The 24,788-nt window shown below is 42.1% G+C and overlaps 1 protein-coding gene across 1 annotated transcript; it reads right to left on the bottom strand.

Annotated features, from left to right (window-relative positions):
* Window positions 1-273: 273 nt before the first annotated feature.
* On the bottom strand, window positions 274-24,788 carry Septin14 (septin 14). Its single transcript, XM_042688158.1, has 7 exons — window positions 24,718-24,788; window positions 22,219-22,380; window positions 19,798-19,894; window positions 17,132-17,300; window positions 16,024-16,156; window positions 14,838-15,043; window positions 274-283 (listed from the first exon to the last, which is right to left on the bottom strand). The coding sequence occupies exons 1-6, from the start codon at window positions 24,736-24,738 to the stop codon at window positions 14,867-14,869; spliced, it is 759 nt and encodes a 252-aa protein (XP_042544092.1). The 5' UTR covers window positions 24,739-24,788; the 3' UTR covers window positions 274-283; window positions 14,838-14,866.

A 24,788-nucleotide genomic window follows, 5' to 3' on the forward strand; every position in this document is an offset into this window, starting at 1 on the left:
AAACATAGGTCCCATGGTTTCCCTTATTTGCAATATCTAGTATATGTATGAGCCAAGCAGAAAAGGTCAGATAAAGTGATGTTAGGAAAATGAACCCTAACATATGTATTTAAATGTTTTTTTTTCATGCAATTGTTTCTAACATATTTATAAGGTGATTTCTTTGTTGCTTTGTATGTCCCTCCCCCACAGTATAACCCCTGCTTTCACTGTATTTGATATCGGTATAATTTGTGGAGGAGAAGGGGAAAAACAAGTCGTTTAAATAAGGATACAGGTGGACCTGTTGCAGCAGTGAGAAGTACAAGTTGTCATGTCGAAAACGAACTTTACAACTTTGGTTGGGGGTGGGGAGGAGATTGGGTGGGGGTGTTGGGGGAGGCTGGGAAGGGATGTGAAGGGTAAACAAAGGAGGAGGCTACAATGCTTGATAGGAAATGTACTCATTATCTTGCCCATGTAATTGTAACCCCTCTGTAGAGTATATTCACAATAAAAAAAAAAAAAGAACTCTAATAACAACAGATGCTGGAGGGGATGTGGACAGAAGGGAACCTTACTGCATTGTTGGTGGGAGTGTAAACTTGTTCAACCACTTTGGAAAGCAGTATGGAGGTTCCTCAAAGGACTCCACATAGAGCTCCCCTATGACCCAGCAATCCCACTTTTGGGCATTTACCCAAATGATCACAAACAAGACCATAGTAAAGCTACCAGCACAACTATGTTTATTGCAGTATTATTTACCATAGCTAAGATATGGAACCAACCCAGATGCCCCTCAGTAGATGAATGGATCAAGAAAATGTGATATATATATACACAATGGAATTCTATGCCTCCATCAGAAAGAATGACATTGCCCCATTTGTTAGGAAATGGAAAGACTTGGAAAAAGTTATATTAAGTGAAGTAAACCAGGCCCAAGGAAGCATAGGTCCCTTGCTTTCCCTTATTTGTAATAACTAGTATATGTCTAAGACAAGCAGAAAAGGTCAGATAAGCTGATGTTAGCCGAAATGAACCCCAAGATAAGGATTCAAAAGTTTTTGCTTTCAAGCAATTGTTTCTAACATATTTATAAGGTGATTTCTTTGTTGCTTTGTATGTCCCTCCCCCACCTGTTTTCATTGTAGTTGATGTTGGTATAATTTGTGGAGGGGAAGGGAAAAAACAAATTGTTTAAATAGGGATACAGGTGGACCCATTGCAACAATGAGATGTACAAGATGTTATGTGGAAAAATTAACTTTACAACTTTGGTGCGGGGGGGGGGGGGTGGGAGGGCGAGGGGAGAGCTAGGATGGGTGGGAGATGGGAAGGGATTGGAAGGGGAAACAAAGGAGGAGCAACAAGGCTTGATAAGAAATGTATTCATAAGCCAGGCGCTGGTGGCTCACGCCCGTAATCCTACCTACTCAGGAGGCTGAGATCTGAGGATTGCGGTTCAAAGCCAGCCCAGGCAGGAGAGACTGTGAGACTCCTATCTCCAATAAACCACCAGAAAACCAGAAGTGGCGCTGTAGCTCAAGTGGTAGAGCACTCACCTTGAGCTGAAGAGCTGAGGGACAGCGCCCAGGCCCAGAGTTCAAGCCCCACGACCAACCAAAAAAAAAAAAAAAGAAAGAAATGTATTCATTACCTTGCCCATATAATTGTAACCCCTCTGTATGGTATTTTCACAAAGAAAGAAAGAAAGGAAGGAAGGAAGGAAGGAAAGAAGGAAGGAAGGAAGGAAGGAAAGAAGGAAGGAAGGGAGAAAAGAGAGAAAGAGAGAAAGAAAGAGAAGAGAGAGAGAGAGAGAGAGAAACAGGGGTATACATTGTGAAGCTGGTGAGCCTCTACCCTGCTGATGCTGGACCAGAAGGATTTCAGAGTCACCTATACTTTTGAACAGCCAAGACGTTCCTTGTAAATTCAGTAGGGAATGTAACTCAGGAAGGTGCATGAAGAGGCTGTTCCACCTGGTCATGGTACCTTGCCTGTGTCCACTGAGCCAGGCTGGCCCTTTAAAGGTGCGAGGGTAGAACAGGCTGCATATCCACACCCTTCTTCCCAGTGACGCCTGGAGGGAAAAGAGAAGAAAGAGTCTGGGTGTCAGGATGTTCAGGATTGGGACTCCTCTCCACAGGAGTGAAGATTGATGAAGGGCCTCCTGCTCCATCAACATAAAGGCCTCTGAACAGTGTGAAGTGACTCTTCTCAAGAGGCCCAGGCCTAACAACAGTCAGCAACAGGGGCATTCATTTCTCAATGTGCACATGAAGCAGCTGGCCAAGTCTGAGTTTGGGAACTTTCAGGACAGCATGTTGCCTGCCCAGAATGAGAGAGCAAAATGCCCTGAGAGTGCTCAGTCCTCTGACTGTGGCCATCTTCCTTACAAGAAGCCCTTTGCTGGGTTTCAGGGCTCTCTTGGACATAAGAAAGATCCAGGCCAAGTCTGGAAAGGGCCTGGGGTCTGGTGGGCACCCACCATAGCAGCCTAAAACACAGTAGTTACTGCTGCTTCCCTCTGATACTGGAGGAGCCAGCATGGTGGGAGAAAGGGATCCAGTCCTCTGGAGCAGGCAGGCAAATGGCTATCTACCCAACGCTTGCCTCAACACATCCTCTGAGCTCAGGAACCCTGGCAGCCAGGCCCAGCACCTTCCTCCTCATCGAGGCCTGAGGACTTCCAGGGGTGCACTGGCTACAGGTGAGCAGCGTGACAGCCTCCCAGGTTCTTGGCCAGGTGTTAGCACAGCTCTGGGATGGCTGTAGACAGGCTTTATCTACCCCTGCCCAGGCCTGAAACAGATCACAGGGTAGAGATAAGGGCTCAGGCAGCAGGCTCAGGACTCACTCTGCAGTAACTGTGTTTCTGAAGGGAAGAGTACAGGGCCTTTAAACAGGATGACACAGTCCAAATCAATCTCAATCCAATCCTCATCTATCTAGCTTATTTGGAGATACAACTTCTACCTTGAGAGTAGAGACGGACTTTGTCCAAAGCTAGAACCCTTGAAATTTTTTTTTTTGTCAGCCATGGGGCTTGAACTCTGGGCCTGGGCGCTGTCCCTCAGCTCTTCAGCTCAAGGCTAGGGCTCTACCACTTGAGCCACATCCCCACTTCTGGTTTTCTGATGGTTTATTGGAGATAAGAGTGTCACCAAGTTTCCTGCCACTCACAAACCCTAACACCTACCCTAAGTCCTACCTCATACCAAAACACATGCCCTAACTCTAAGCCAAAACATAACCCTAACCATAACTCAAACCCTACACTAACACATACACTCACATGTACCCTAGCATGTAGCCTATCCTAATACAGCCTTAACATGGCTCATAGTCTAACCCTATCCCATACCTTAACATGGACTCCTATTATGCACCCTAACTGTAACCCTTACTCACACCCTAACATGTACCCTAACCCAAACCATACCCTAACACATATCCTAAGCCAATCACCAATGTTATGCTTCACCCTAAACTATTCACTAACCCAAACCATATGATGATAATTGTGTACCTGACACATTCATGCCTAACACATTGCTTAACCCTTGCCCTAACCCTTTCCCTAACAAGTTCCCTAACTCTTACCTGTTCTGTAACCTGTTTCATAAACCATTCCCATAACCCCAACCTATCCCATAAAGTTCTCACTCACCTGTTCCTTAGCCCTCAACATTTCCTAAACCCTTATCTTAACATTTCTCCCTAACAGGATCTCTAACCTCATACTTTGTCTACCACAGTCCCTAACCCCTTCCCTAACCCACTCCCTGAGCCTGACCCATTCCATAATCCTAATCCTAATCCATTCCCTTACCACATTTCACTATCTTTCTGTAACACTGACTCTAGCCATAACTTATTCCTTAACACTACCATGCTCTGTGAAGCTAATGGAAAACCCAACACCTGCTCTAACCTGTTTCTGAACCATAAACAAAAACTTAATTCTACCTCTCATCCTGAGTAGCTCAAAGGTGAGTAACTTTCACCCTACCCTTAACATCAACAATCTTACAATCTGAACCCTGACCCAAATCATACCAACCTTAGCAACAGTAGCCCTAACCACTCTGACCCCTACCACCACCCTGGACACCTAACAACACTATTCCTTAGCCTTAATTCCAACCTCAGCCCCAACCCACACCCTGATACTTACCAGGCAGTGTGCTGCATCCTTGGAGATAAATGGCCTCCTTTTGTCAAGCCTGCTTAAGGTGGGTTCAAGTTTCCAAACAGAGTCACATAGCACTCAAGCCTCTTCCCATAACCTCACAGAAGCACCCATGGCAGGCGTATGAACAGAGAGAAAGCACAGCTGACCATTCATTCCAGTTTCCAGAGTGAATACCTATGTCGCCCAACACAAGGCATGGCCGGGCCCTCATCACCAAGCAGGGTTTGGACGAACTCTGAGCAAGCCAACCTCACAACTGCTGAAGGCCATGAGTGAAAGCTAATAGGAGAGCTCAGTGCAGATTTAGAGCTGAGGGTAGATCCTTGGATTCATCAAAGCAAGTTCTAGACACTCTGATTTTCCAGGTAGGAAGAGATAGGCACCACTCTCCACACATACTTCCAGCCCTGATCATAGGCCCAGGGCAAGATATGACAAAGTACAGGTGAGAACTTGGTGCAGACTAGTAGCTGAACCTGGAGGGCTGAGTCCACCAAGGATAATTCCAGCAAGTCACAGTACCAGCCGGAAAAGTAGGCAACCGTTGTCTGCTCCACCATCCAAAGCGCAGGACCAGAGCAGGAATTGTCTAAAAGTACAGTTGAAAACATTGTGAAGACTCAGACTGAAGGCCTGAGGCTAGAGCTGGGTCCTGAGTTCTGGCAAGGGGTGATCAGCCACCATTCTCCATGCACCCATCCACCCATTCCCCCCCCAACCCCCATGTCATAGTTAGTGACTGGGCACATGTCTGAGTGACTACTGTGTCTCAAAGTTGAGGTTGGAGACCGGGTTAGGACATCAGTTTTCCCAATGTAGTTCTTAGAACAACCAAGCGGGAAAATGCAGATATCCATTCTTACCTCATTCTGACCCCCATGGCCTGGGAAGGACAAGGCTGAAAATATTCCCAGCAGCTCTGTGCAGACTCCCTGTGGTGTCAGATACCTGGTTTGTAACCTGGGTTCACCACAGCTCATCCTTGCAGGGCCCAGATTACCTACTAGAGAGGCTGGCAGCCGCCACTCTCCACACACTCCCCTTGCTACACCCTTACCTCTTCCATTCCCTGGTCTTGACTGAAAGTTCCTTGCAGATGATCACCTGGGGCTGTGTGTTTGGGTTGTGGCCTACGTGTGCCAAAGACACGTCTAGCTTTGCAAACATTACCAAGCAGGGAAGCATAGGCCATTGTCCAACCCCCAATGCCCCCACACACACACCCCATTCCCTGGTCATGACTGAAAGGGTAGTGCAAACTGGTGTGTGCAGGGAGTCTGGGCAGTGTGCAGGTTTACATGCCAGGAGCCATACTGGGCAGTTCTCCACAGTCCCTTCACACATACACACACTCTTATCCTGGATGGGATATGACTAACAGCACAGCTAAAAGGTCCATGCAGACTTGGACATTTCACAGGACTTAGACCTGGCTACAGGCCTGGGTTGAAGCTGAGATTCACCAAAGCTAGTTCTGGCATGTCCCAAGTTTCCAAGCATGGTGGCCTAGGCCATTCTCTACTTACCTATCCCCCCTGCCCCGGGCTTCATTCCCCAGGCATACTGTGAGTGGATGTCAGAAGCCTGACCTGACCTGGGTCCTAGGTTTACCAACAGTAGTTATTTGCAGGGTCAAGCTACCAAGCAGTTACAGTAGAAATAAGTTCTCCACACATCCCCTGACCCACCCTGCCTCATATGCGCTTGGCAGGACATGACTGATATTCTGTGGACTTGGAGGCCAGAAGCTTCGGTGGATGGCATAGGTTCACAAAAGCTAGCTCTGTTGGGTCCAAGTTCACAAGCAAGGAGAGCTAGGTCACCCTTGTCCACACATCCCCTCATGCACCCCTCCACATGCCCTGGCATGAATGAGGGCTCACTGCAGACTAATAGGTAAGGCTGGAAGTCTGGTTTGGGCCCAGGTTTGGGCCAAGGAAGCCACCTGCCATTTCCTGCCTGAGGTCTGCAACTGCAGCTGTCACATCCTCACCAAATCACGTGTGCCATCCACCTTGCTGGGCTGAGGTGAGGCTCATGACAGAGCACTTGCCTAGCAGGTGTGAGGCTCTGTGTTCCACTCCCAATGCTGTGGAAGATAAAACACCCAGGCACTGGGAGCCATATTGAGCTGTTACAACTGTGAGGAGTGGATGCTATTGGACTAGACCTCAGTTTCTCTATCAGGAAAGTAAAAAGTAGGACCTTCTTGTAGAGGGTTGGCAGAATTTTTAAAAATGCGGGTATAGAAGCGTTAATTGGGTTGTGGGTACAACAATGTGGTGAATGCAGACCCAAAAATAAATTTATTTGGGAACACTGACATTTGAAATTTCATGGATCACAAAATGATTCTACTTTTATTATTTTTTTCTGTAGTGCTGAGTACAGACCACAGGACCTCACACATATGAGGCAGATACTCAACACTGAGCCACACCCAAACCTTTGAGACTTTATTTTTAACCCATTTAACATTCATTCATGATTTGTCCATTTCTGGCCTTTTCTGTATTTGAGGACAGAAGCTGTGGGCTTTTTTCTAGTGATCATCTTTGTTTTTTTTGGGGGGGGAGGTCTGGTCGTGGGGCCTGAACTCTGGGCCTGGGCGCTGTCCCTCAGCTCTTCAGCTCAAGGCTAGCACTCTACCACTTGAGCCACAGCACCACTTCCGGCTTTTTCTTTTTGCTTATGTGGTACTGAGGAATTGAACTCAGAGCCTCAGGCATGCAAGGTAAGCGCTTTACCACTGAGCCACCTTCCCAGCCCTCATCTTTGATTTTTGTATATGAAGGAAAAACTTTACTCTTCTGTCTGTGTGGTGCCCTTTGCCCTTGAGATCCAGTTGGGGGAAGTAGTCTCTGTTTAAGGAGCTCCCCTAAGCCTGTAGTGTATGGTGATATTCATTCACTACTTCTGCCTAAAGTCCACAAGTTCCTCTTTCACACCGTGTGAAAATGAGAGTGTCTCATTCACACTTGAGATCCCGGAAGAAAACCACAATGACCAGACTCCAGTAGGAACAGAATTTTCATATCATATCAACAGTCAAGGCTGATATATGTGTGTCTTAAAATCATCTACATCCTTCTGAGTAAATATTTTCCTTTCCAATGTGCATTTAAATACAATGTAAACATGTAAATAACCCACACTTGAAATAAGTGAAATCTCCTATGGTCTCCAGTACTTAGGATGCTGTCTATGAGTAGAATGTTGAATCATCTGTCACAGCATTGAGCCTATGGCTGTTTGCACTTGGTCAAGGGTTGAGGAGTGAGGCTCAGCAGAGGCTTTTTCCTCTAGGACCTTTGGAGCCCTGGGATTTTGGGTGGGCATCACACACTGCCTCTCCATCAACCCTCAACTCTGGTGCACCTTGACAAAGGCTGGAATAGCTGAAGAGTAGGGAAGGGAAGGTCAGAGCTCAAATTCTCTCAACAGAAGGACAACCTAGAGAGGAGAGAAGGAGTCCTGCGGAACTCATAGGAAAGGGTGCAGAGACCTGCATCACAGTGAAAAAAGTCAGATCATAATAGAGAGGGCAGAGCCAGGGGCAAGTGAGAGTGCCATGCCCATTGCTCTATCGAGATATCAGCTGTATTATTTACTATAGCTAAGATATGGAACCAACCCAGATTCCCCTCAGTAGATGAATGGATCAAGAAAATGTGGTATATATATACAATGGAATTCTATGTCTCCATCAGAAAGAATGACACTGCCACATTTGTTAGGAAATGGAAAGACTTGGAAAAAATTATATTAAGTGAAGTAAGCCAGGACCAAAGAAACATAGATCCCATGGTTTTCCTTATTTGCAATATCTAGTATATGTATGAGTCAAACAGAAAAGGGCAAATAAGGTGATGTTAGAGAAATGAACCCTAAGATATGTATTCAAATGTTTTTTTTTCTTTCATGTGATTGTTTCTAACACATTTATAAGATTATTTCTTTGTTGCTTTGTATGTCCCTCCCCCACAGTATAACCCCTGCTTTCACTGTATTTGATGTCGGTATAATTTGTGGAGGGGAAGGGGAAAACAAATCATTTAAATAGGGATACAGGTGGCCCCATTGCAACAGTGAGATGTACAAGTCATTATGTCGAAAACGAACTTTACAACTTTGGTGGGGGGGGGGGAGGATTGGGTGGAGGAGGGGGGAGGATTGGGGGGGAGGATGGGATGGGAAGGGGAAACAAAGGAGGAGGCTACAATGCTTGATAAGAAATGTACTAATTACCTCGCCCATGTAATTGTAACCCCTCTGTACAGTATGTTCACAAAAAAAAAAAAAAACTAGATATCAGCTGTTCCTCTATAGCAAAATGCAGAGAACACTCAAAGCATGGAGGGAGTCCCTGCAGAGCAGCTCAGATTCCCAAGAAGTGGAGGGTGCCTGCTCCCTCACTACAGCCAAGGTGGAATCGGGCTCCCGCTGAGGACTGCAGGCCGGTGCTCTCTCCAGACTTAGCCCCAGAGCCAAGGTGGGACATGGCTCGGTCTCAGTCCTGGAAGCCAGTGTGCTTTTGGCACTTGGCAGCAGAGCCATGGTGGCTGGCAGCTCTGTGGCACACTAGCAACTGGTACTTTCTCCATATGGAGCGGCGGAGCCAAGCAGCAAGACGCCTCCATCTCAGCATTGGGCGCTGTCGGGGTATAGAGGCTGAACACTGGTGTCAAACTGGAACATGACTCCCTCTCAGCCCGAGAGGCTGCTGTGTCCTCAGGTCTGAGCTCTAGTACCTTGGTGGAATCCGTCTCAGCACTCCAGACTGGCCTTTGGGATGCTGGTAGAGCACCAGTGCTAGTGCTCCTCTAACACAGAGAGCCAGAGCTGATGTTTGAACCAGAGACAGCATGAGAGCCAAGGACAGAAAGACCTCCAGCTCCTAGCTACTCAGGACGCTGAGATCTGAAGATCACAGTTCAAAGCCAGGAAAGGAAAGTCCATGAAATGGCAGGAAAGTCCATGAAATTGTTATTCCCAATGAGCCACCAGAAAACCAGAAGTGGTGCTATAGCTCAAGTGGTAGAGCGCTAGCCTTGAGCTGAAGAGCTGAGGGGCAGTGCTCAAGCCCAGAGTTCAAGCCCCAAGACCAACAAAAAAAAAAAAAGAAAGAAAAGAAAAGAAAATGCCCTAAGAACTAATTACAATAATAAATTTGGGCAGCATTTGCAGACACCAAGGTTCATGTGATTATGTCTTTCGTTCTCATACTCCTGAGTTTTGCATTAAATTTTTATAACGTAAGGTGTATCACATAATATGCTGTTATGCGGGGCTGGGAAGGTGGCTCAGTGGTAGAGTGCTTGCCTTGCATGCATGAGGCCCTGGGTTCAATTCCTCAGCACCACATAAGCAGAAAAAAAAAGCCAGAAGTGGTGCTGTGGCTCAAGTGGTAGCGTGCTAGCCTTGAGCTGAAGAGTTCAGGGACAGCGCCCAGGCCCAGAGTTCAGGCCCCACGACCGGACCCAAAAGAAAAAAAAAATGTTGTTATGCATATACACAGTGAAAGTGATAATTCAATAAAAAGTGATTATCAATGTGTTAATGTGCTTTACTTGCTTGTATGTATGAGATTTTATTATCTATACTATCTATACTCTCGGCAAATTTTCAGTATGCAATATGGTATTATTGAACTTGAATGAGGTAGGAGTGTCAATCACCCCGGAACAGGAGCTTGAGTTAGAGCTGAAGAAGTGGAATTCATTTCGGGGGTCCAACCTCCCTTCCCCACTGCACTGATCTCCAGGAAGAAAATATCTAGCTGGGAGCCAGTGGCTCATGCCTTTAATCCTAGCTACTCAGGAGGTTGAGATCTGAGGATCACAGTTCAAAGCCAGCCTGGGCAGGAAACTCCATGAGACTCTAATCTTCAATAAACAATCAGAAAAACCGGAAGTGGTGCTGTGGCTCAAGCAGTAGAGCGCTAGCCTTGAGCTGAAGAGCTAAGGGACAGCACCCAGGCCCAGAGTTCAAGCCCCACAACCGACAAAAAAAAAAAAAAAAAAAAAAGATCTACATATTGCTTGGCTTTTAGAGGTGTGCTAGCTATCATGACGAAAGCGTGGGAAAATGGGCTTCACCAGGCTGAATCCAAAAGTCAGTCTGGTTCTTCTCTAGAACCCTCACCCCAAGACCCTACAGAGGTGTCTGAAGATAGGGACTTGTGTGGCTTCTCTGCGCCACGGACCCAGCATTGGGAGATCAGCATTGAACTGAATTAAAGTGGGAATTTCAGGATATCTTAGCCCTAAAACCTGAACATACCACAAAGACAATGCTAGTGTAGGCATTTACTAGTAGTAAACAGCAAGTTTGTACTGCACTGGGCAATTGTCAATGAATGAAAGCATTTGTGACTATCAGAATACTGGAGGGAGCAGGATGGACAATTGTTACAGGAATCCAATGTAAAGTCCAGGTTACTACTGAACACCCTGAAGTGCATGGAACCACTCTCACAAATTATCAAATGACAAGACCGCAGAGTTTGAGAGATCTAGCTCTTCATATGCAATGTTGAATTATTAAATGGATGGATAGACCAAGTATAAAGGTGGTGTATATTTGCCAAATGTGATGCTTAGGATTTTTCTGATCTTGTGTGTATGTGTGTATGTGAGAGAGAGAAAGGGGGGGAGGGTATTCTGGGGCATGAATTCAGGTCCTAGGTGCTGTCCCTGTGCTTTTTTGCTAAAGGTTATCACTCTACCATGTGAGACAGAGCTTTACTATAGCTTTTTGGTGGTTAATAGGAGATAAGAGCATCATGGTTTTTCCTGCCCAGACTGGCTTTGAACCACTATCCTTACATTTTAGCCTCCTGAGTAGCTAGGATTACAGGTATGAGCCACCAGTGCCCAGCTGATTTTTGTGATCTTGAGCAGAGTGAAACCCCAGAGTTTTTCTTAGTTAACACAGGCCATCACAATAAGGGCTTAACATGGCAAGTTAAATTATACCATAACACTCAGCTCTGAATTTATTTCAGCAAATCTCTCATGCATATTTGCTCAATGTTTATTCTATGTCTATATCAAATATGTCCCATAAACATAAGGCCAAATACCTCATTCAAATGTTTGACTTGTACTATGTAATAGTCCTAATATTTGAACATGCAAAGAAGAGCTCAGTTAAACTATAGGAAAGAAATGGAATCTTGGTGCAAATTGAAGAGTGAGCTGGGAGGCCGGTCCAGTCCTCCTAAGCATCCCCAGGCTCCTGGGGAGACAGTATCATCCATGTGAGTCATGTTTGGATCCACTGAAATCAGGCCATGAATGCTTCTTGTTACAAAACAATAGCATAGTTTATTTTAAGGTAAAATGTCCAGCTCTGATAAAACTATGTATTCTGAAACCAGTACCTAAAATGTTTGTTAGCAAATGCAAAAGAGTGATAATTTTCACAAGGTAAATTTTATTGATATTATATATGAAATAACATTTGTGATGACAATTTCAACAATATGAGATTAGAATGAAAGAAAGAAAAGATGTCTTACAGCAATACAACTCAAAACCATGTTGAAAAGCAGTAATAAGCTACATTTCCTTTGAAAGAAAGTTAAGTACTTAATTTCAACTATCTATGTATATAATATAGCTAATGTTTTCATTTATTTATCTAAATATATCCACTATGTGTCAAAAATTGTTCTAGCCCCCAGAATGGATGCACAAATGAGCAAAACAATTGCCCTTTTCTACTACGAGATTACATATTACATTTTTTTCTCCAAAAATTGTAACATCTGTCAGATGATAAACATCTATGAAGCTAAGGGTGGATTCTCCTCCCTTTCCTCCTACTTTGCATGTAAAATACATCTGTGAAGTAAAGGCATTATCACTAGACATTAAAATTTTAAGTATGTTAAAGCTATATTGTAATATTCTTAAAATGTTATATTTAAATTGTATGCAGTGATAAGTTCCACAGAACAAAATATCATCCTTGGCCAATAGACACATGAAGAAATGCTCAACCTCCCTAGCCATAAAAGAAATGCAAATCAAAACAACATTGATATACCACCTCACCCCAGTTAGAATGGCAAAAATCAAGAACTCCAATAACAACAGATGCTGGAGGGGATGTGGACAGAAGGGAACCTTACTGCATTGTTGGTGGGAGTGTAAACTTGTTCAACCACTTTGGAAAGCAGTATGGAGGTTCCTCAAAAGACTTCACATACAGCTCCCCTATGACCCAGCAATCCCACTTTTGGGCATTTACCCAAATGTTTACAAACAAGACCACCCTAAAGCTACCAGCACGACTATGTTTATTGCAGCATTATTTACTATAGCTAAGATATGGAACCAACCCAGATGCCCCTCAGTAGATGAATGGATCAAGAAAATGTGGTATATATACACAATGGAATTCTATGCCTCCATCAGAAAGAATGACATTTCCCCATTTGTTAGGAAATGGAAAGGCTTGGAAAAAATTATATTAAGTGAAGTAAGCCAGGCCCAAAGAAACATAGGTCCCATGGTTTCCCTTATTTGCAATATCTAGTATAGGTATGAGTCAAGCGGAAAAAGTCAGAGAATGTGATGTTAGGAAAACGAACCCTCAAATATGTATTTTAATGTTTTTGTTTCTTTCATGCATGTGTTTCTAACGCATTTATAAGATTATTTCTTGGTTGCTTTGTATGTCCCTCCCCCACAGTGTAACCCCTGCTTTCACTATATTTGATGTCAGTATAACATGTGGAGGAGATGGGGACAAACAAGTCGTTTAAGGATTCAGGTGGACCTGTTGCAACAATGAGAAGTACAAAATGTCATGTCAAAACCAGCTTTACAATGTCGGAGGGGGGGGGGAGGGGGGATATGATTGGGTGGGGGGGAGGGGAGAGGCTGGGAAGGGAGGTGAAGGGTAAACAAAGGAGAAGGCTGCAATGCTTGGTAAGAAATGTATGCATTATCCTGACCATGTAATTGTAACCCCTCTGTACAGTATGTTCTCAAATAAAATAAAATAAAATTTAAAAAAAAAAAAAAAAGAAAATGTGGTATATATACACAATGGAATTCTATGCCTCCATCAGAAAGAATGACATTGCCCCATTTGTTAGGAAATAGAAAGGCTTGGAAAAAATTATATTAAGTGAAGTAAGCCAGGCCCAAAGAAACATATGTCCCATGGTTTCCCTTATTTGCAATATCTAGTATATGTATGAGTCAAGCAGAAAAGGTCAGATAAGGTGATGTTAAAGAAATGAACCCTAAGATATGTATTCAAATGTTTTTTTCTTTCATGCGATTGTTTCTAACACATTTATAAGATTATTTCTTTGTTGCTATGTACATCCCTCCCCCACAGTATAACCCCTGCTTTCACTGTATTTGATGTCGGTATAATTTGTGGAGGGGAAGGGGAAAAACAAATTGTTTAAATAGGGATACAGCTGGACCCATTGCAACAATGAGATTTACAACTTTGGTGGGGGGGTGGGAGGTAGGGAAGGGGGGGGGCGGGGGGGGAGGATGGGAAGGGATTGGAAGGGGAAACAGAGGAGGAGGCTACAATGCTTGATAAGAAATGTACTCATTATCTTGCCCATGTAATTGTAACCCCTCTGTACAGTACTTTCACGATAAAAAAGGGAAAAAAGAACAAAGTATCTTCTTTTATGAAAAGGAGAAGGTCTCTGTATCATAACCTAGATGTAGCTGGAGTAAACTTCCCTGAGAGGCTGCATTTTAGAAGAATGTGTCACAGAAAAACTCAACGGTATTTAAATAGGAAAACTGGACAAAAGTGTGTGTGTGTGTGTGTGTGTGTGTACTGGAGCTTGAACTCAGGGACTTGGTGCTGTCCCTTACCTTTTTTGCTCAAGGCTAGTGCTCTACCACTTGAACCACAGCTCCTCGTCAAGCTTTTTACAGGTTAATTGGAGATAAGGGTCTCTCAGATTTGTCTGCCCAGGCTGGCTTCGAACCATAATCCTCAGATCTCAGCCTTCTGAGTAGCTAGGATTACAGGCGTGAGCCACCAGCATCCTGCTAAGAAAAGCATTTTAAATGAAGGAAGCTCAGTATGTAAAGTCAAAAAAAAAGTTTTTTAAAAAAATACTCTTACTCTCTATAATTTTGATAATGATTTTAATTATAACCAAAACTCTGTGAGGCATAATACTGACACCAAAGTGCTGCCCATTGCATTTTGTCCCACCCTAAGCTTTTCTAATATGCCAAGGCGTTCTAATCAAAGTTAATGAAAATTATCAAGAAATTGTAACTAACAGAATTTGATGAGGAAAATATGCCTCATATTTCTCTTTTCATAGCAATGTTTTATGTGTATTAGCCACAACAAAAGCCCACAGCTTCTACTGAAATGTGAATTTTTAAAGTTATTACTGGAGTCACACAATGCTAACCATGTATACATCTAACCATGTCTGACTGTAATACTACATTCTATGCTTTGGTTGGTTATCTTTTAAAATGCTTACTGGTGTCATCTTTGTACTAATCTAGGTCACAGAACATTTTCCTGAGTATTTCACATTCTATTTGAAAAAGATATGCAATATGTAAGCAAATATTAAAAATTAGAAGAGCAATGAGAACTAAATGCTATGAAGACAACCCCACAGGTAGATAGAGAATGGTAGCACCCTACAACAGAGATAATGGTAAGAAATGGCTATTTCTTACGATCTCTGTCCTTCCTCATATTGGTCACCTGGGAGTATGGCGCTTCAGAAGCAGCTTTCATTTTACAAAAATTTATTATTTCTTCCTCCAATTTCGATCTCTCTTCTTCGAGTTTCATTATTTCTTCCTGTTGAACCTTTTTAAGGTGCTCAAACTTGTCCTGCAGCTGTAAAAAGAAAAAAAAGTGCAGATGTGATCTCAAAGAAGATGCTTGTCTTTCTTTAAAAAATGTCAGTCTGGCTGGGCACTGTTGGCTCAAGTCTGTAATCCTAGCTACCCAGGAAGCTGAGATCTGAGGATCACTGTTCAAAGCCAGCCAGCCCAGGCCAGGAAAGTCCATGAGATTCTTATCTCCAATAAACTACCAGAAAACCAGAAGTGGTGCTGTGGCTCAAGTTGTAGAAAGTTTGCCTTGAGCTAAAAAGCTGAGGGACAATGCCCAGGCCCAGAGTTAAAGACCCACAACCAACCAAAAAAAATCAGCTGGCTGGGCACTGGTGGCTGACATCTGTAATCCTAGCTACTCAGGAAGCTGAGATCTACTGATCATGATCATGATTAGAAGCCAACCCCAGGCAAGTAAGTCTGTGAGACTCTTATCTCCAATGAAACACCAAAAAAGCCAGAACTACAGCTGTAGCTCAAGTGGTAGAGCACTAGCCTTGAAGCTTAGGGATAGCACTCAGGTCTTGAGCAAGCTTTCCCCCCAACATCCACAGAGAGAGAGAGAGAGAGAGAGAGAGAGAGAGAGAGAGAGAGAGAAGTGTGCTTTCTCAACAGTTTTTTCCACAAAAATCTCTTCCTATACAGTTTTCCACTAAAAGTCACATTGGAGGCAGGCAAGGCAGCCAAATAAAGGCAACTAGTGCTAACCAGCTCCTCCACAAACAGCCAAAGCAAGAACAAGCCAACAACAGAGAAGCCTTGTAGTATCCAGAGACCCAGGAACAACATATCCCCACTTGCCCTCCAGCTCCAGGCCAGGACAGAGGGGAAGCAGAGTCTCTGCAATATCTATCAGTGCAGATAATAGCAAGCCTATCTGAAAAAAAAAAAAAGTTGCACAGCCATTGCAAATGCACAAACTCAACAGCAGACTGAGCTCCAGGGGATGGCACAACGCAAACTCGCAAACACAGAACTTGCCTCCCTCTCAGCGTCCTTGAACGCCGTCTCCTTCTCCTTCACGCGTTGCATGAACCTCTGCTTCAACTCCTCCTCTTCCCGCTGGCACTGATCCTGGAACTCTTGTCTTTTGAACTCATATGTCTCTTGAAAACTAAAAAGGAAATGTCATTACTTTCCTGTTAAAATGCTAGTCCAAATCACATATAAACTGTGTGTGTATGTGTGTGCTAGGCCCTGAAGATGACAGCGGCTAATATTCTGCTACATGGACAAACACAAAGTAGAAATTGCTATACCATGGAATGTAAAAATTCGGGCCCAATAAATAAAATCAATATATGTATGTCTACATAAAATAAGAATTTTGAAACATTTATATCAGAGACTTTTTGGTTCCAAACACTGTCCATTATAACATACTTGTTCACATCTTTGGGCAATAAAATTCAAAACAACCTTGTAGGGATGACATTGCTTTTTTAACATTTTAAATCAGCAAAGCATATTTTAAAGTATTGTTTACTTAAGAGCGTTCAATTGGACTCTTTTCAAAGAACTATATAAATGGTCATAAGTAGTGCTTCACATGCCTTCCACACCGCCACGACCCCTCTTCAGCACAGCGCCCACACTTCCTCCACCACCACCACCACCATCCACCCTCTTCAGCACAGCAACCACACTTCCTTCCCTACCTCCACCACCCCTCTCCAGCACAGTGCCCACACTTCCTCCACCTGACTTCAGAGACATTGCACTTCTGCTTTGAAACACTTCCCTCTGCCAAACTCTTCAATATCCTTTGCTAAGGCTTCGTTATTTTCCCCAACCCTCTGTTATTGCTGCTGCTGTTGTTGTTGTTATCAAATATCCACACAAATAATATTTTTATCTTAGTCACACATTTCCATTTGTGTCTGCACTGGAGACACACTTTGGCATATAAACGAGCTCTTTCATTATGCTACTCCTAGAATTTCAATCCAAGTCTGAAGATGATTTTTAAAATTAGGCTGGATCAAGATGAGAAAAGTACAATCATTTCCATTCACAAACCATTGCACCATGTGGGTTTGGGGGTTTTCTAACTCACCTATTTAGGTGTGGTAGCAGATTCTAAACTCACCTAACTGGCTTGTTGTCAGGGCCCACATCTGTGAAGCCCATTGTCTTCAATTTGCGGTACCTGTAACATTCATAGTGATAGCTATGGGTCTTCTCTTTCAAGTCTTCCATGTTGGTACAAAGAAGCACATCCCGGAGCTTAACAAAGTCGCAGTGATTTTCATTTTCCACTAGTCAAAGAAATAAAACCACCACAAGTACATGAATTACTGGAACTCAGCAAATATTCTTGAGTAAATTAATGGATGATAAACATGTTTTATACTAAGTAGTTGGACAAAGGGTTTAATTCAACATATCAATTTATGATTACAATGCATCTTGATTAGTGTCACCCTTCCCTCATTCTCTCTTCTCTCATCCACCTCAACCCCACCCATCCCCTCAAGGTGCCTGGTTCATTTCCACATTGGTACACTGAGTATTGTGACTGTATTCACCCATCATTCCTTTCTCCATTTATCTGAACCTCCCCCCAGTGATGTTAAACATTTAAAACAATAAACAGCCATAATTCTTTGAACTACATGACCTATAATATTATATTAGTAATAGTGAAAAATAAATTATGTTAGTAAATACAATGAATTTCCTTCAAGTTGTATTAGTGTTCTGTAATGATTCTTGAAATCTCTCACAGCCAAGAGACTATATAATGTAGCTTCACTAAGCTAAATCTTTTTTAAATAAATTCATCTGAATGGGTCTCACTGGCTCACTCCAATCCTAGCTACTCAGGAGTCTGAGATCCTGAGGATCAATGCTCAAAGCCATTCTGAAAGACTCCATTACAACCAGCAAAAGCCCTGCTGAAAAAGTGGCTTAAATGGTAAGGTGCCAATCCAAACAAGGAAGCAAGCCTAAAAAGCTCAAGACACTGAGTTCAAACCCCAGTATCATCAACAGCAAACACATACTTACATACATACATACATACATTCTTCTAACAAAACTACTTTAGAACTATGCAACCTTTAATTATTGAATTCTAATATTTAAGCTGGGATATATAGATAGATATAGATTCAAATATTTATTTCTTTTCTTAATATTTTTATTGTTATTATAAAGGTAATGTACAGCTTGGTACCAGTGGCTCACACCTATAATCCTAGTTACTCAGGAAGTTGAGCTCTAAGGACTACAGTTCAAAGTCAGCCTGAGCAGGAAAGTCCGTGAGACTCTTATCTCCAATTAACCACAAAAAAGCCAGAAATAGCATTGTGGTTCAAGTGGTAGAGCACTAGCCTTGAGTAAAAGGCTCTCAGGGACAACGCCCAGGCCCTGAATTCAAGCCTTATGATCAACAAAAATACATACATACATAACATACATACATACATGCATACATACATACATACATGTGAGGGGTACAGAGGAGTTACCGTTTCATAAATAAATCAGGTAATGAACACATTTCTTTTGGACAATGTTACCTCTTCTTTACCTCTCTCCCAGTTTTTCCCTCTTGTCCCCACCCACAAGTTGTAGAGTTCACAGTATTTAGTGAATACCACTGCTATATTTGTTCAACCTTTGTCCCTCCATTTCTGTGCCCCCACTTGTCCTCCTGAAGACAGATAAATGAACAAACAAAGCAAAAAGGAAAAGAATGCCAGGCCAACAGTTCACACCTATTGTCCTAGCTACTCAGGAGCTGAGATCTGAGGATCGTGGTATGAAGCCAGAACAAGCAGAAAAGTCCATGAAACTCTCATCTCCAGTTAACCACAAAAAGCCAGAAGTGAAGCTATGGCTCAAGTGGTACAGCACTAGCCTTGAGCACAAAAGCTCAAGGACAGCGCCCAGGCCCAGACTTCAAGCCCCAGGTCTGGCAAAAAAGAAAAGAAAAAGAAATAAGTAAAACAAACGAAAAAAATTCTTATTTCCATTTCCTAGAGTTCATTTTTGATACATATTATTTTATATGATCAGAGGCACATAGGCATTGTACCTGTGTGTTCCTTCCCTAAGAGTATTCTCCTTTGGACTCACTGTGTGTGAATGCCTAGAGTCCCCAATTTTTATTTCTTTATGGTAAAGTTCTCAGATCTTTTTTTCAAACTTCTTGAGATGTATAGTACATTCCATCTGTCTGCAGTCAGCATTCTGTACAACTTAGGAGCTTCTTGCTCCTAACTGCCAGTTAATAGAGATGGCAACCCTTTCCCCACCCCACCCACTATCCTTGGCCTCCAGTAAACACCATCCAAAAGTCCAGGGTTTGGGATTCCATGTAGAAGTGAGATCATATGATGCTTGCTGTCTGTGCCTGACTTGCTCCACTCAGCAGAATGAGCTCCCATTTCATCCAGGTTGCAACAAATAATTAATTCCTCATTTTACTTTATCAACTTTATGTTAAGCTTGGACTGGGCATTTACTGTGTGCATGTGTGTGTACTTAATTTATTTCTTCACTCATATTCAATACTTGTACAAACTAATATATTTCACTGTGACGTCTACATCTATGTATGGACCCTGCATTGATCAATCGGTCCTCTATTCCACCCTTCCTCACACTCCTCATTAATAACTATTAGCTCACAGCTTACCAAGAGTTACCAATACTAGTTCAAATGGAAAAGCTGCTTGAGACTACACAGGCATATAATGTGTATTTGGTGTAATCATTACAGAGCATGCTCACTCTCATCATACTTGCCTTGCAAAACTCCCCAAGGGTAGTGGCGACCTCTGACCATCCTCTTCCCGACTTTCACCTCCTCCATGCTGCCCACCACAGCAAAAGGCAACAGGCCCTAGAAATAGGAAGAATATAAACTGAGTTCCTTAAATAATATGGATTAGTTGTCATTCTTTTTCTTGTTATAAAAATGACACAGGTAAAAATATCATGATATATAGTATAACCCCTGTTTTCACTATATTTAATTCTGGTGCCCTGCATCTTGTATATAGACTTTTCTAATTTGGGGAGGGGAGGGGAAAAAAACAAAATGCTTAAATAGGGATACAGGTTGACCCATTGCAACAATGAGATGTACAAGAACTATGTTGAAAACGAACTTTACAACTTGTGGGGGGGAGGGAGGAAGGAGTTGGGGAAGTAGGGAGGAAAGGGTTGGGAGGGGAAAAACAAAGGAGGAGGTAACAATGCTCAATAAGAAATGTACTCATTACCTTGCTCATGTAACTGTAACCCCTCTGTACACTATTTCTACAATAAAAAAACATATTTAAAAAATAATACCATGGGGGGCTGGGAAGGTGGCTCAGTGGGAGAGCACTTGCCTTACATGCATGAGGTCCTGGGTTCGATTCCTCAGCACCACATAAGCAGAAAAAAAAGCTAGAAGTGGCGCTGTGGCTCAAGTGGTAGAGTGCTAGCCTTGAGCTGAAGAGCTGAGGAACAGCACTCAGGCTCAGAGCTCAGGCCCACGACCGGACTAAAAACTAATAATAATAATATCATGATATATTTAATCAAGTAAGGGATCTACCCTGAATGTGATTTTAATACTTCACAGAACCTCTGTGCTAGTTGATTTTTGCATGGATCAGTTCCAGGATGTAAACACAAAGAGTGTCATCTTAGTATTGCCTAAAATATAAATTTATCAATAAAGGGGAAATGCTAAGGTTTAAGTTTTGACATTATGTCAAATGCCAGAATAACATTTATTTATTAGTTGCTCAAGAAAAAAATTATTCTATATTAGGATTCCCTATAGTTCAGCTTCTAGAAATACAATGTAGGAGAGGCCAAAATACTCATGATATGACATAAAGAAGATTTATTTTTGCCATTCTAGGGGCTTGAACTCAGGGCCTAGACACTGTCCCTGAGCTTCTTTTACTCAAGGCTAGCACACTACCACTTGAGCCATAGCACCACTTCTGACTTTCTGTTTATGTGGTACTGAGGAATCAAACCCAGGGCTTCATGCATGCTAGGCAAGCACTCTACCACTAAGCCACATTCCCAGCCCATAAAGAAGATTTTTAATAAAGAAAATATACTACTCAGTTTCTCAACTAATAAATGTATTTGGTTTTAAGTATGTTAATATATGAAATAAGAGAAGAAAATGGAATTAACATTTATCAATTACCTATTATATTCTAGATGCAATGTCAGGAGTACATAAGTACCCACCAATGAATGAATGGATAAAGGTAATGTGTGTGTGTATGTAGATATATAGATAGAGGTGCATACCAAGGAGTATTTCTTAGCCATAAAGAAAACTAAAATTATGTCATTTGCATAACAATAGTCATCCTGTTGAGAAAGATAAACCAAGCCTCAAAAGCCAAATATCACTTGCTTTTGCTTATTTCCAGAGTCTAGACCTAAAATGAGGATGGTGATAATAATAGTGAATAAAGGGGGAGCTCACTGGGGAAACAGCATGAGGTGGAGGGGGAAAGGAGAAGATTCTGTGATGAGATTTCTTTTACAGAAATATTTGCTAATTTGATAGCCAAGCACCAGTGGCTCACACCTGTAATCCTAGCTATTCATAGGCTAAGATCTGAGGAACATGGTTTAAAACCAGCCCGGGCAAGGAAAGTCCGGGTGACTCTTATCTCCAAGAAACCACCAGAAAACTGTAAGTGGTGCTGTGGCTCAAGTGGTAGAATGCCTGCCTTGAGCTGAAGAGCTGAGGCACAGTACCCAGGCCCAGAGTTCAAGGCCCACGACTGACCAAAAAAAGAAAAAGAAATAGAAATATATGCTAATTTGAGTTTAAATGCTTACCTATACTTTTTCCTGCTTCTACAGAATGAAGAAAATGTTCTTAAACTGATTGCCAAGGTGACTGTGAATGTATTAAAAGTGAATAAATTATATACTTTAAATAAGTGAAGCTTTTGGTATGTGAATTCAATCTAAAGAAATCTGTTTTTGATTAACTGATTCTTGGAAAACATTTTTAAAAATTATTTCCTTACAGTGGACTTTGGGAGGAAAATTACATTATTTCCTACAGTGGTCTTTGGAGGGGGGGAATACATTGTTTCCTGCCTGTTTGTCAGATACAGAGGACAAACACAAATATTGCAGTAGAACTCATATATCATTGGCCACTTCTGTTAATACCCCAGGTTAGGCACTTACGCTTGTTGAGGTGTTTGCTTGAGCGGCTGCGTCATCGTCTTCCAGGAACTGATACAATTGGACACCACTGCTGTTCAATTCATGCATTATCCTACTCTTAAACTTCTGCAAATCACTTTTAGAAATTGTGTCGGCCTTGGCAATCAACGGTATAATGTTGACCTATAAAGAAAGGAAACACACAGAATCTCACCCTGAAGGGCTTATTGTTCACCCTATATTTTGCAGTTTAAGTCTTATTGCCTTTGGAAATAAATATATATAGCTACTTAGTGATGGTTAAGCCTTATTTACAGAATTGTTAGTACAAAATCAACATTCCCTTAGAAGATTGATCTTTACCAGAATTCACATTTAGAAGTCTCAATCTTGTACTTCTAAAAATCTCACATTTCTAACACATTTGGAGTTAAGGAATTTAAAGTTTAAGGAGTGGGATTTGAAGTTAACTATTTGTCTAACTGCCATTTTTTATTATTATCTTTAGTTATAAAAGTCAGAACAAGCTGGGTGCCAGTGGCTCACACCTGTAATCCTAGCTATTCAGAAGGTTAAGATCTGAGGATCTCGGGTTCAAAGCCAGCTTTGGCAGGAAAAGCCCATGAAACTCTTATCTCCAATAAACCACTCAGAAAACAGGAAGTGGCGCTATGGCTCAAGTGGTAGAGGCTCACGTCAAGCAGAAGAGCTCAGGGACAACACCCAGGCCCAGTGTTCAAGCCCCACAACCAACAAAAAAAAAGCAAAAAGAAAAAAATAACAATATGAAAACATAAAAAGTATACTATACTACTGTTAGGCTATCTAATTAGATCATAGCTACAGATATTAAAAAATCAGCATTACTGTGGGAATAAATAAACATCAGATTTTAGGAAATTGCTCTTTTTTAGATGTCCCAAACCACACTTTTTAAATCCTTACAAAAATCCAAAATATTATAACATAGATGTTTAAAGTTCAATGTACACAAATGTAATTTCAGTATATACAAGTAAATAAGCACAGTAAATAAGCAGACTTTCTAAGGTAGATTCAAACTTAGGTAGATTTTTGGAATGTCTTGCTCTAGTGATCATGAATGACTCACAGTAAGAAGTAGGAGCTTTCCATGTCCTGCATGTCATACCTGAGGTGGAAATGTGCTTCCTGTAAAGACAGCTTAATACTCAGGAACACTTCAACAGATGGCCATAAGATTAAGATAAAACCAAGCTGGGTGCCAGTGGCTCACACACTAGGTGGCTGAGATCTGAGGATCGCAATTCAAAACCAGCCTGGGCAGAAAAGTCCATGAGGCCCTTATTTCCAATAAACTTCTCAAAGAAAGCTGGAAGTGGTGCTGTGGCTCCAGTGGTAGAGTGCTAGCCTTGAGCACAAAGAGGCTTAAGGATAGCACCTCTGAGTTCAAGCCCCAGGACCAGCCACAATTTTTTTTAATTTAAAAAAAGAAAAAAAATCGTGCCCCTGACTACAGAATAAATGATTAATCAAGCACTTAATCTTGGAGAGAGAATTTCAGGGAAGAGATAATGTCCTTAACCCTGTCTAGTGCCTTTATCCTCACAGACTAGTGTTTATCCAGTTCTCCCACCCCAAGATCTAGCCTTTACAAGACTTTGCCACAAAGAGGTTGTCCATTTGTTTAGTCTGAGATACGCAGCCTGTTAAAAGGAAGTCCCCATAGTTCCCAAGCTTTTGTTAAAGGAGTTTTATTTTGTTGGCTCTTTTCACATAGCAGATAGTAGCTGCCTGCCTGTTCCTGCATCTTGAGTCAGCTCTGGTAGGACTTGTAGCCAGAGTCAGAAAAGCCGCATGGTTCACACCATGCAGAGATTCATGGTATTATCTTTACCCTACAACCCTCATAAAATTGATGCCCATACTACATGCAATGAAGCTTGAACTGAATTAGCATTTAATCGAAGAAAAATTAATTAAGTTCTATTTTAGTTGTGCTTAACAGCATCTCCCTTAGCGGACAGGTTTAATTCTTTATTAAATTTGTCTAGAAAGTAACCTGAGGTTGAGTCCTATCTAGGGTCCATGGTCCCTCCTCCAAGCTCCTCTGTTGAAGCCCTCACTAACCCCCTCCATCTGGTATTGTAGGTAGAGTCTATAAGGAGGTAATTAAGTCAACATGAGGCCATCACTGTGATGATCAACCCAGATCAGTGTCCTTAAGGAGACACAGAGAAAGCCCCAGTGTGAGGAGGCAAGGAGGCAGCCCTCCGGCAGACAGAAAAAAGTCTGTTGACATCTTGAGCTTCCAGCCCGGACTTCCAGCCTATAGGACTACAAGAAAATGATTTTTTTAATTTTTGTTATGTGGCATTTTGTTATGGAAATACTAGAAAATTCAAACAATTGCTGTCAAGATTAAAAGGAAAAAATTGAAATATGTATACAAATTACAAACAAAGCAGATGCTTTTATAATAGATTATCATCTCAAAACACATATTAAGTCTTGTAAGGCTGGCAGATTTGCTAAACATACCTTACTGTCAATGCTCTTCATGGTTAACAGATCAAGGGTCTTTAGAGAATGTCCAGTGGGTGAAATGAAGT

Source organism: Dipodomys spectabilis, unplaced genomic scaffold (genome assembly GCF_019054845.1).
Source record: "Dipodomys spectabilis isolate Male_0828 unplaced genomic scaffold, ASM1905484v1 ptg000112l, whole genome shotgun sequence".
Taxonomy (NCBI): domain Eukaryota; kingdom Metazoa; phylum Chordata; class Mammalia; order Rodentia; family Heteromyidae; genus Dipodomys; species Dipodomys spectabilis.

What these genes read in the sequence shown, in the direction of transcription:
- Septin14 (XM_042688158.1), bottom strand. Translation starts at nt 24,738, where the DNA reads ATGAAGAGCATTGACAGTAAG. An exon ending in AAGCAAACACCTCAACAAGC is followed by an intron (nt 19,895 to 22,218) that starts GTAAGTGCCTAA and finishes TCCTATTTCTAG; the next exon opens with GGCCTGTTGCCTTTTGCTGT. An exon ending in CCTGACAACAAGCCAGTTAG is followed by an intron (nt 16,157 to 17,131) that starts GTGAGTTTAGAA and finishes TTTCCTTTTTAG; the next exon opens with TTTTCAAGAGACATATGAGT.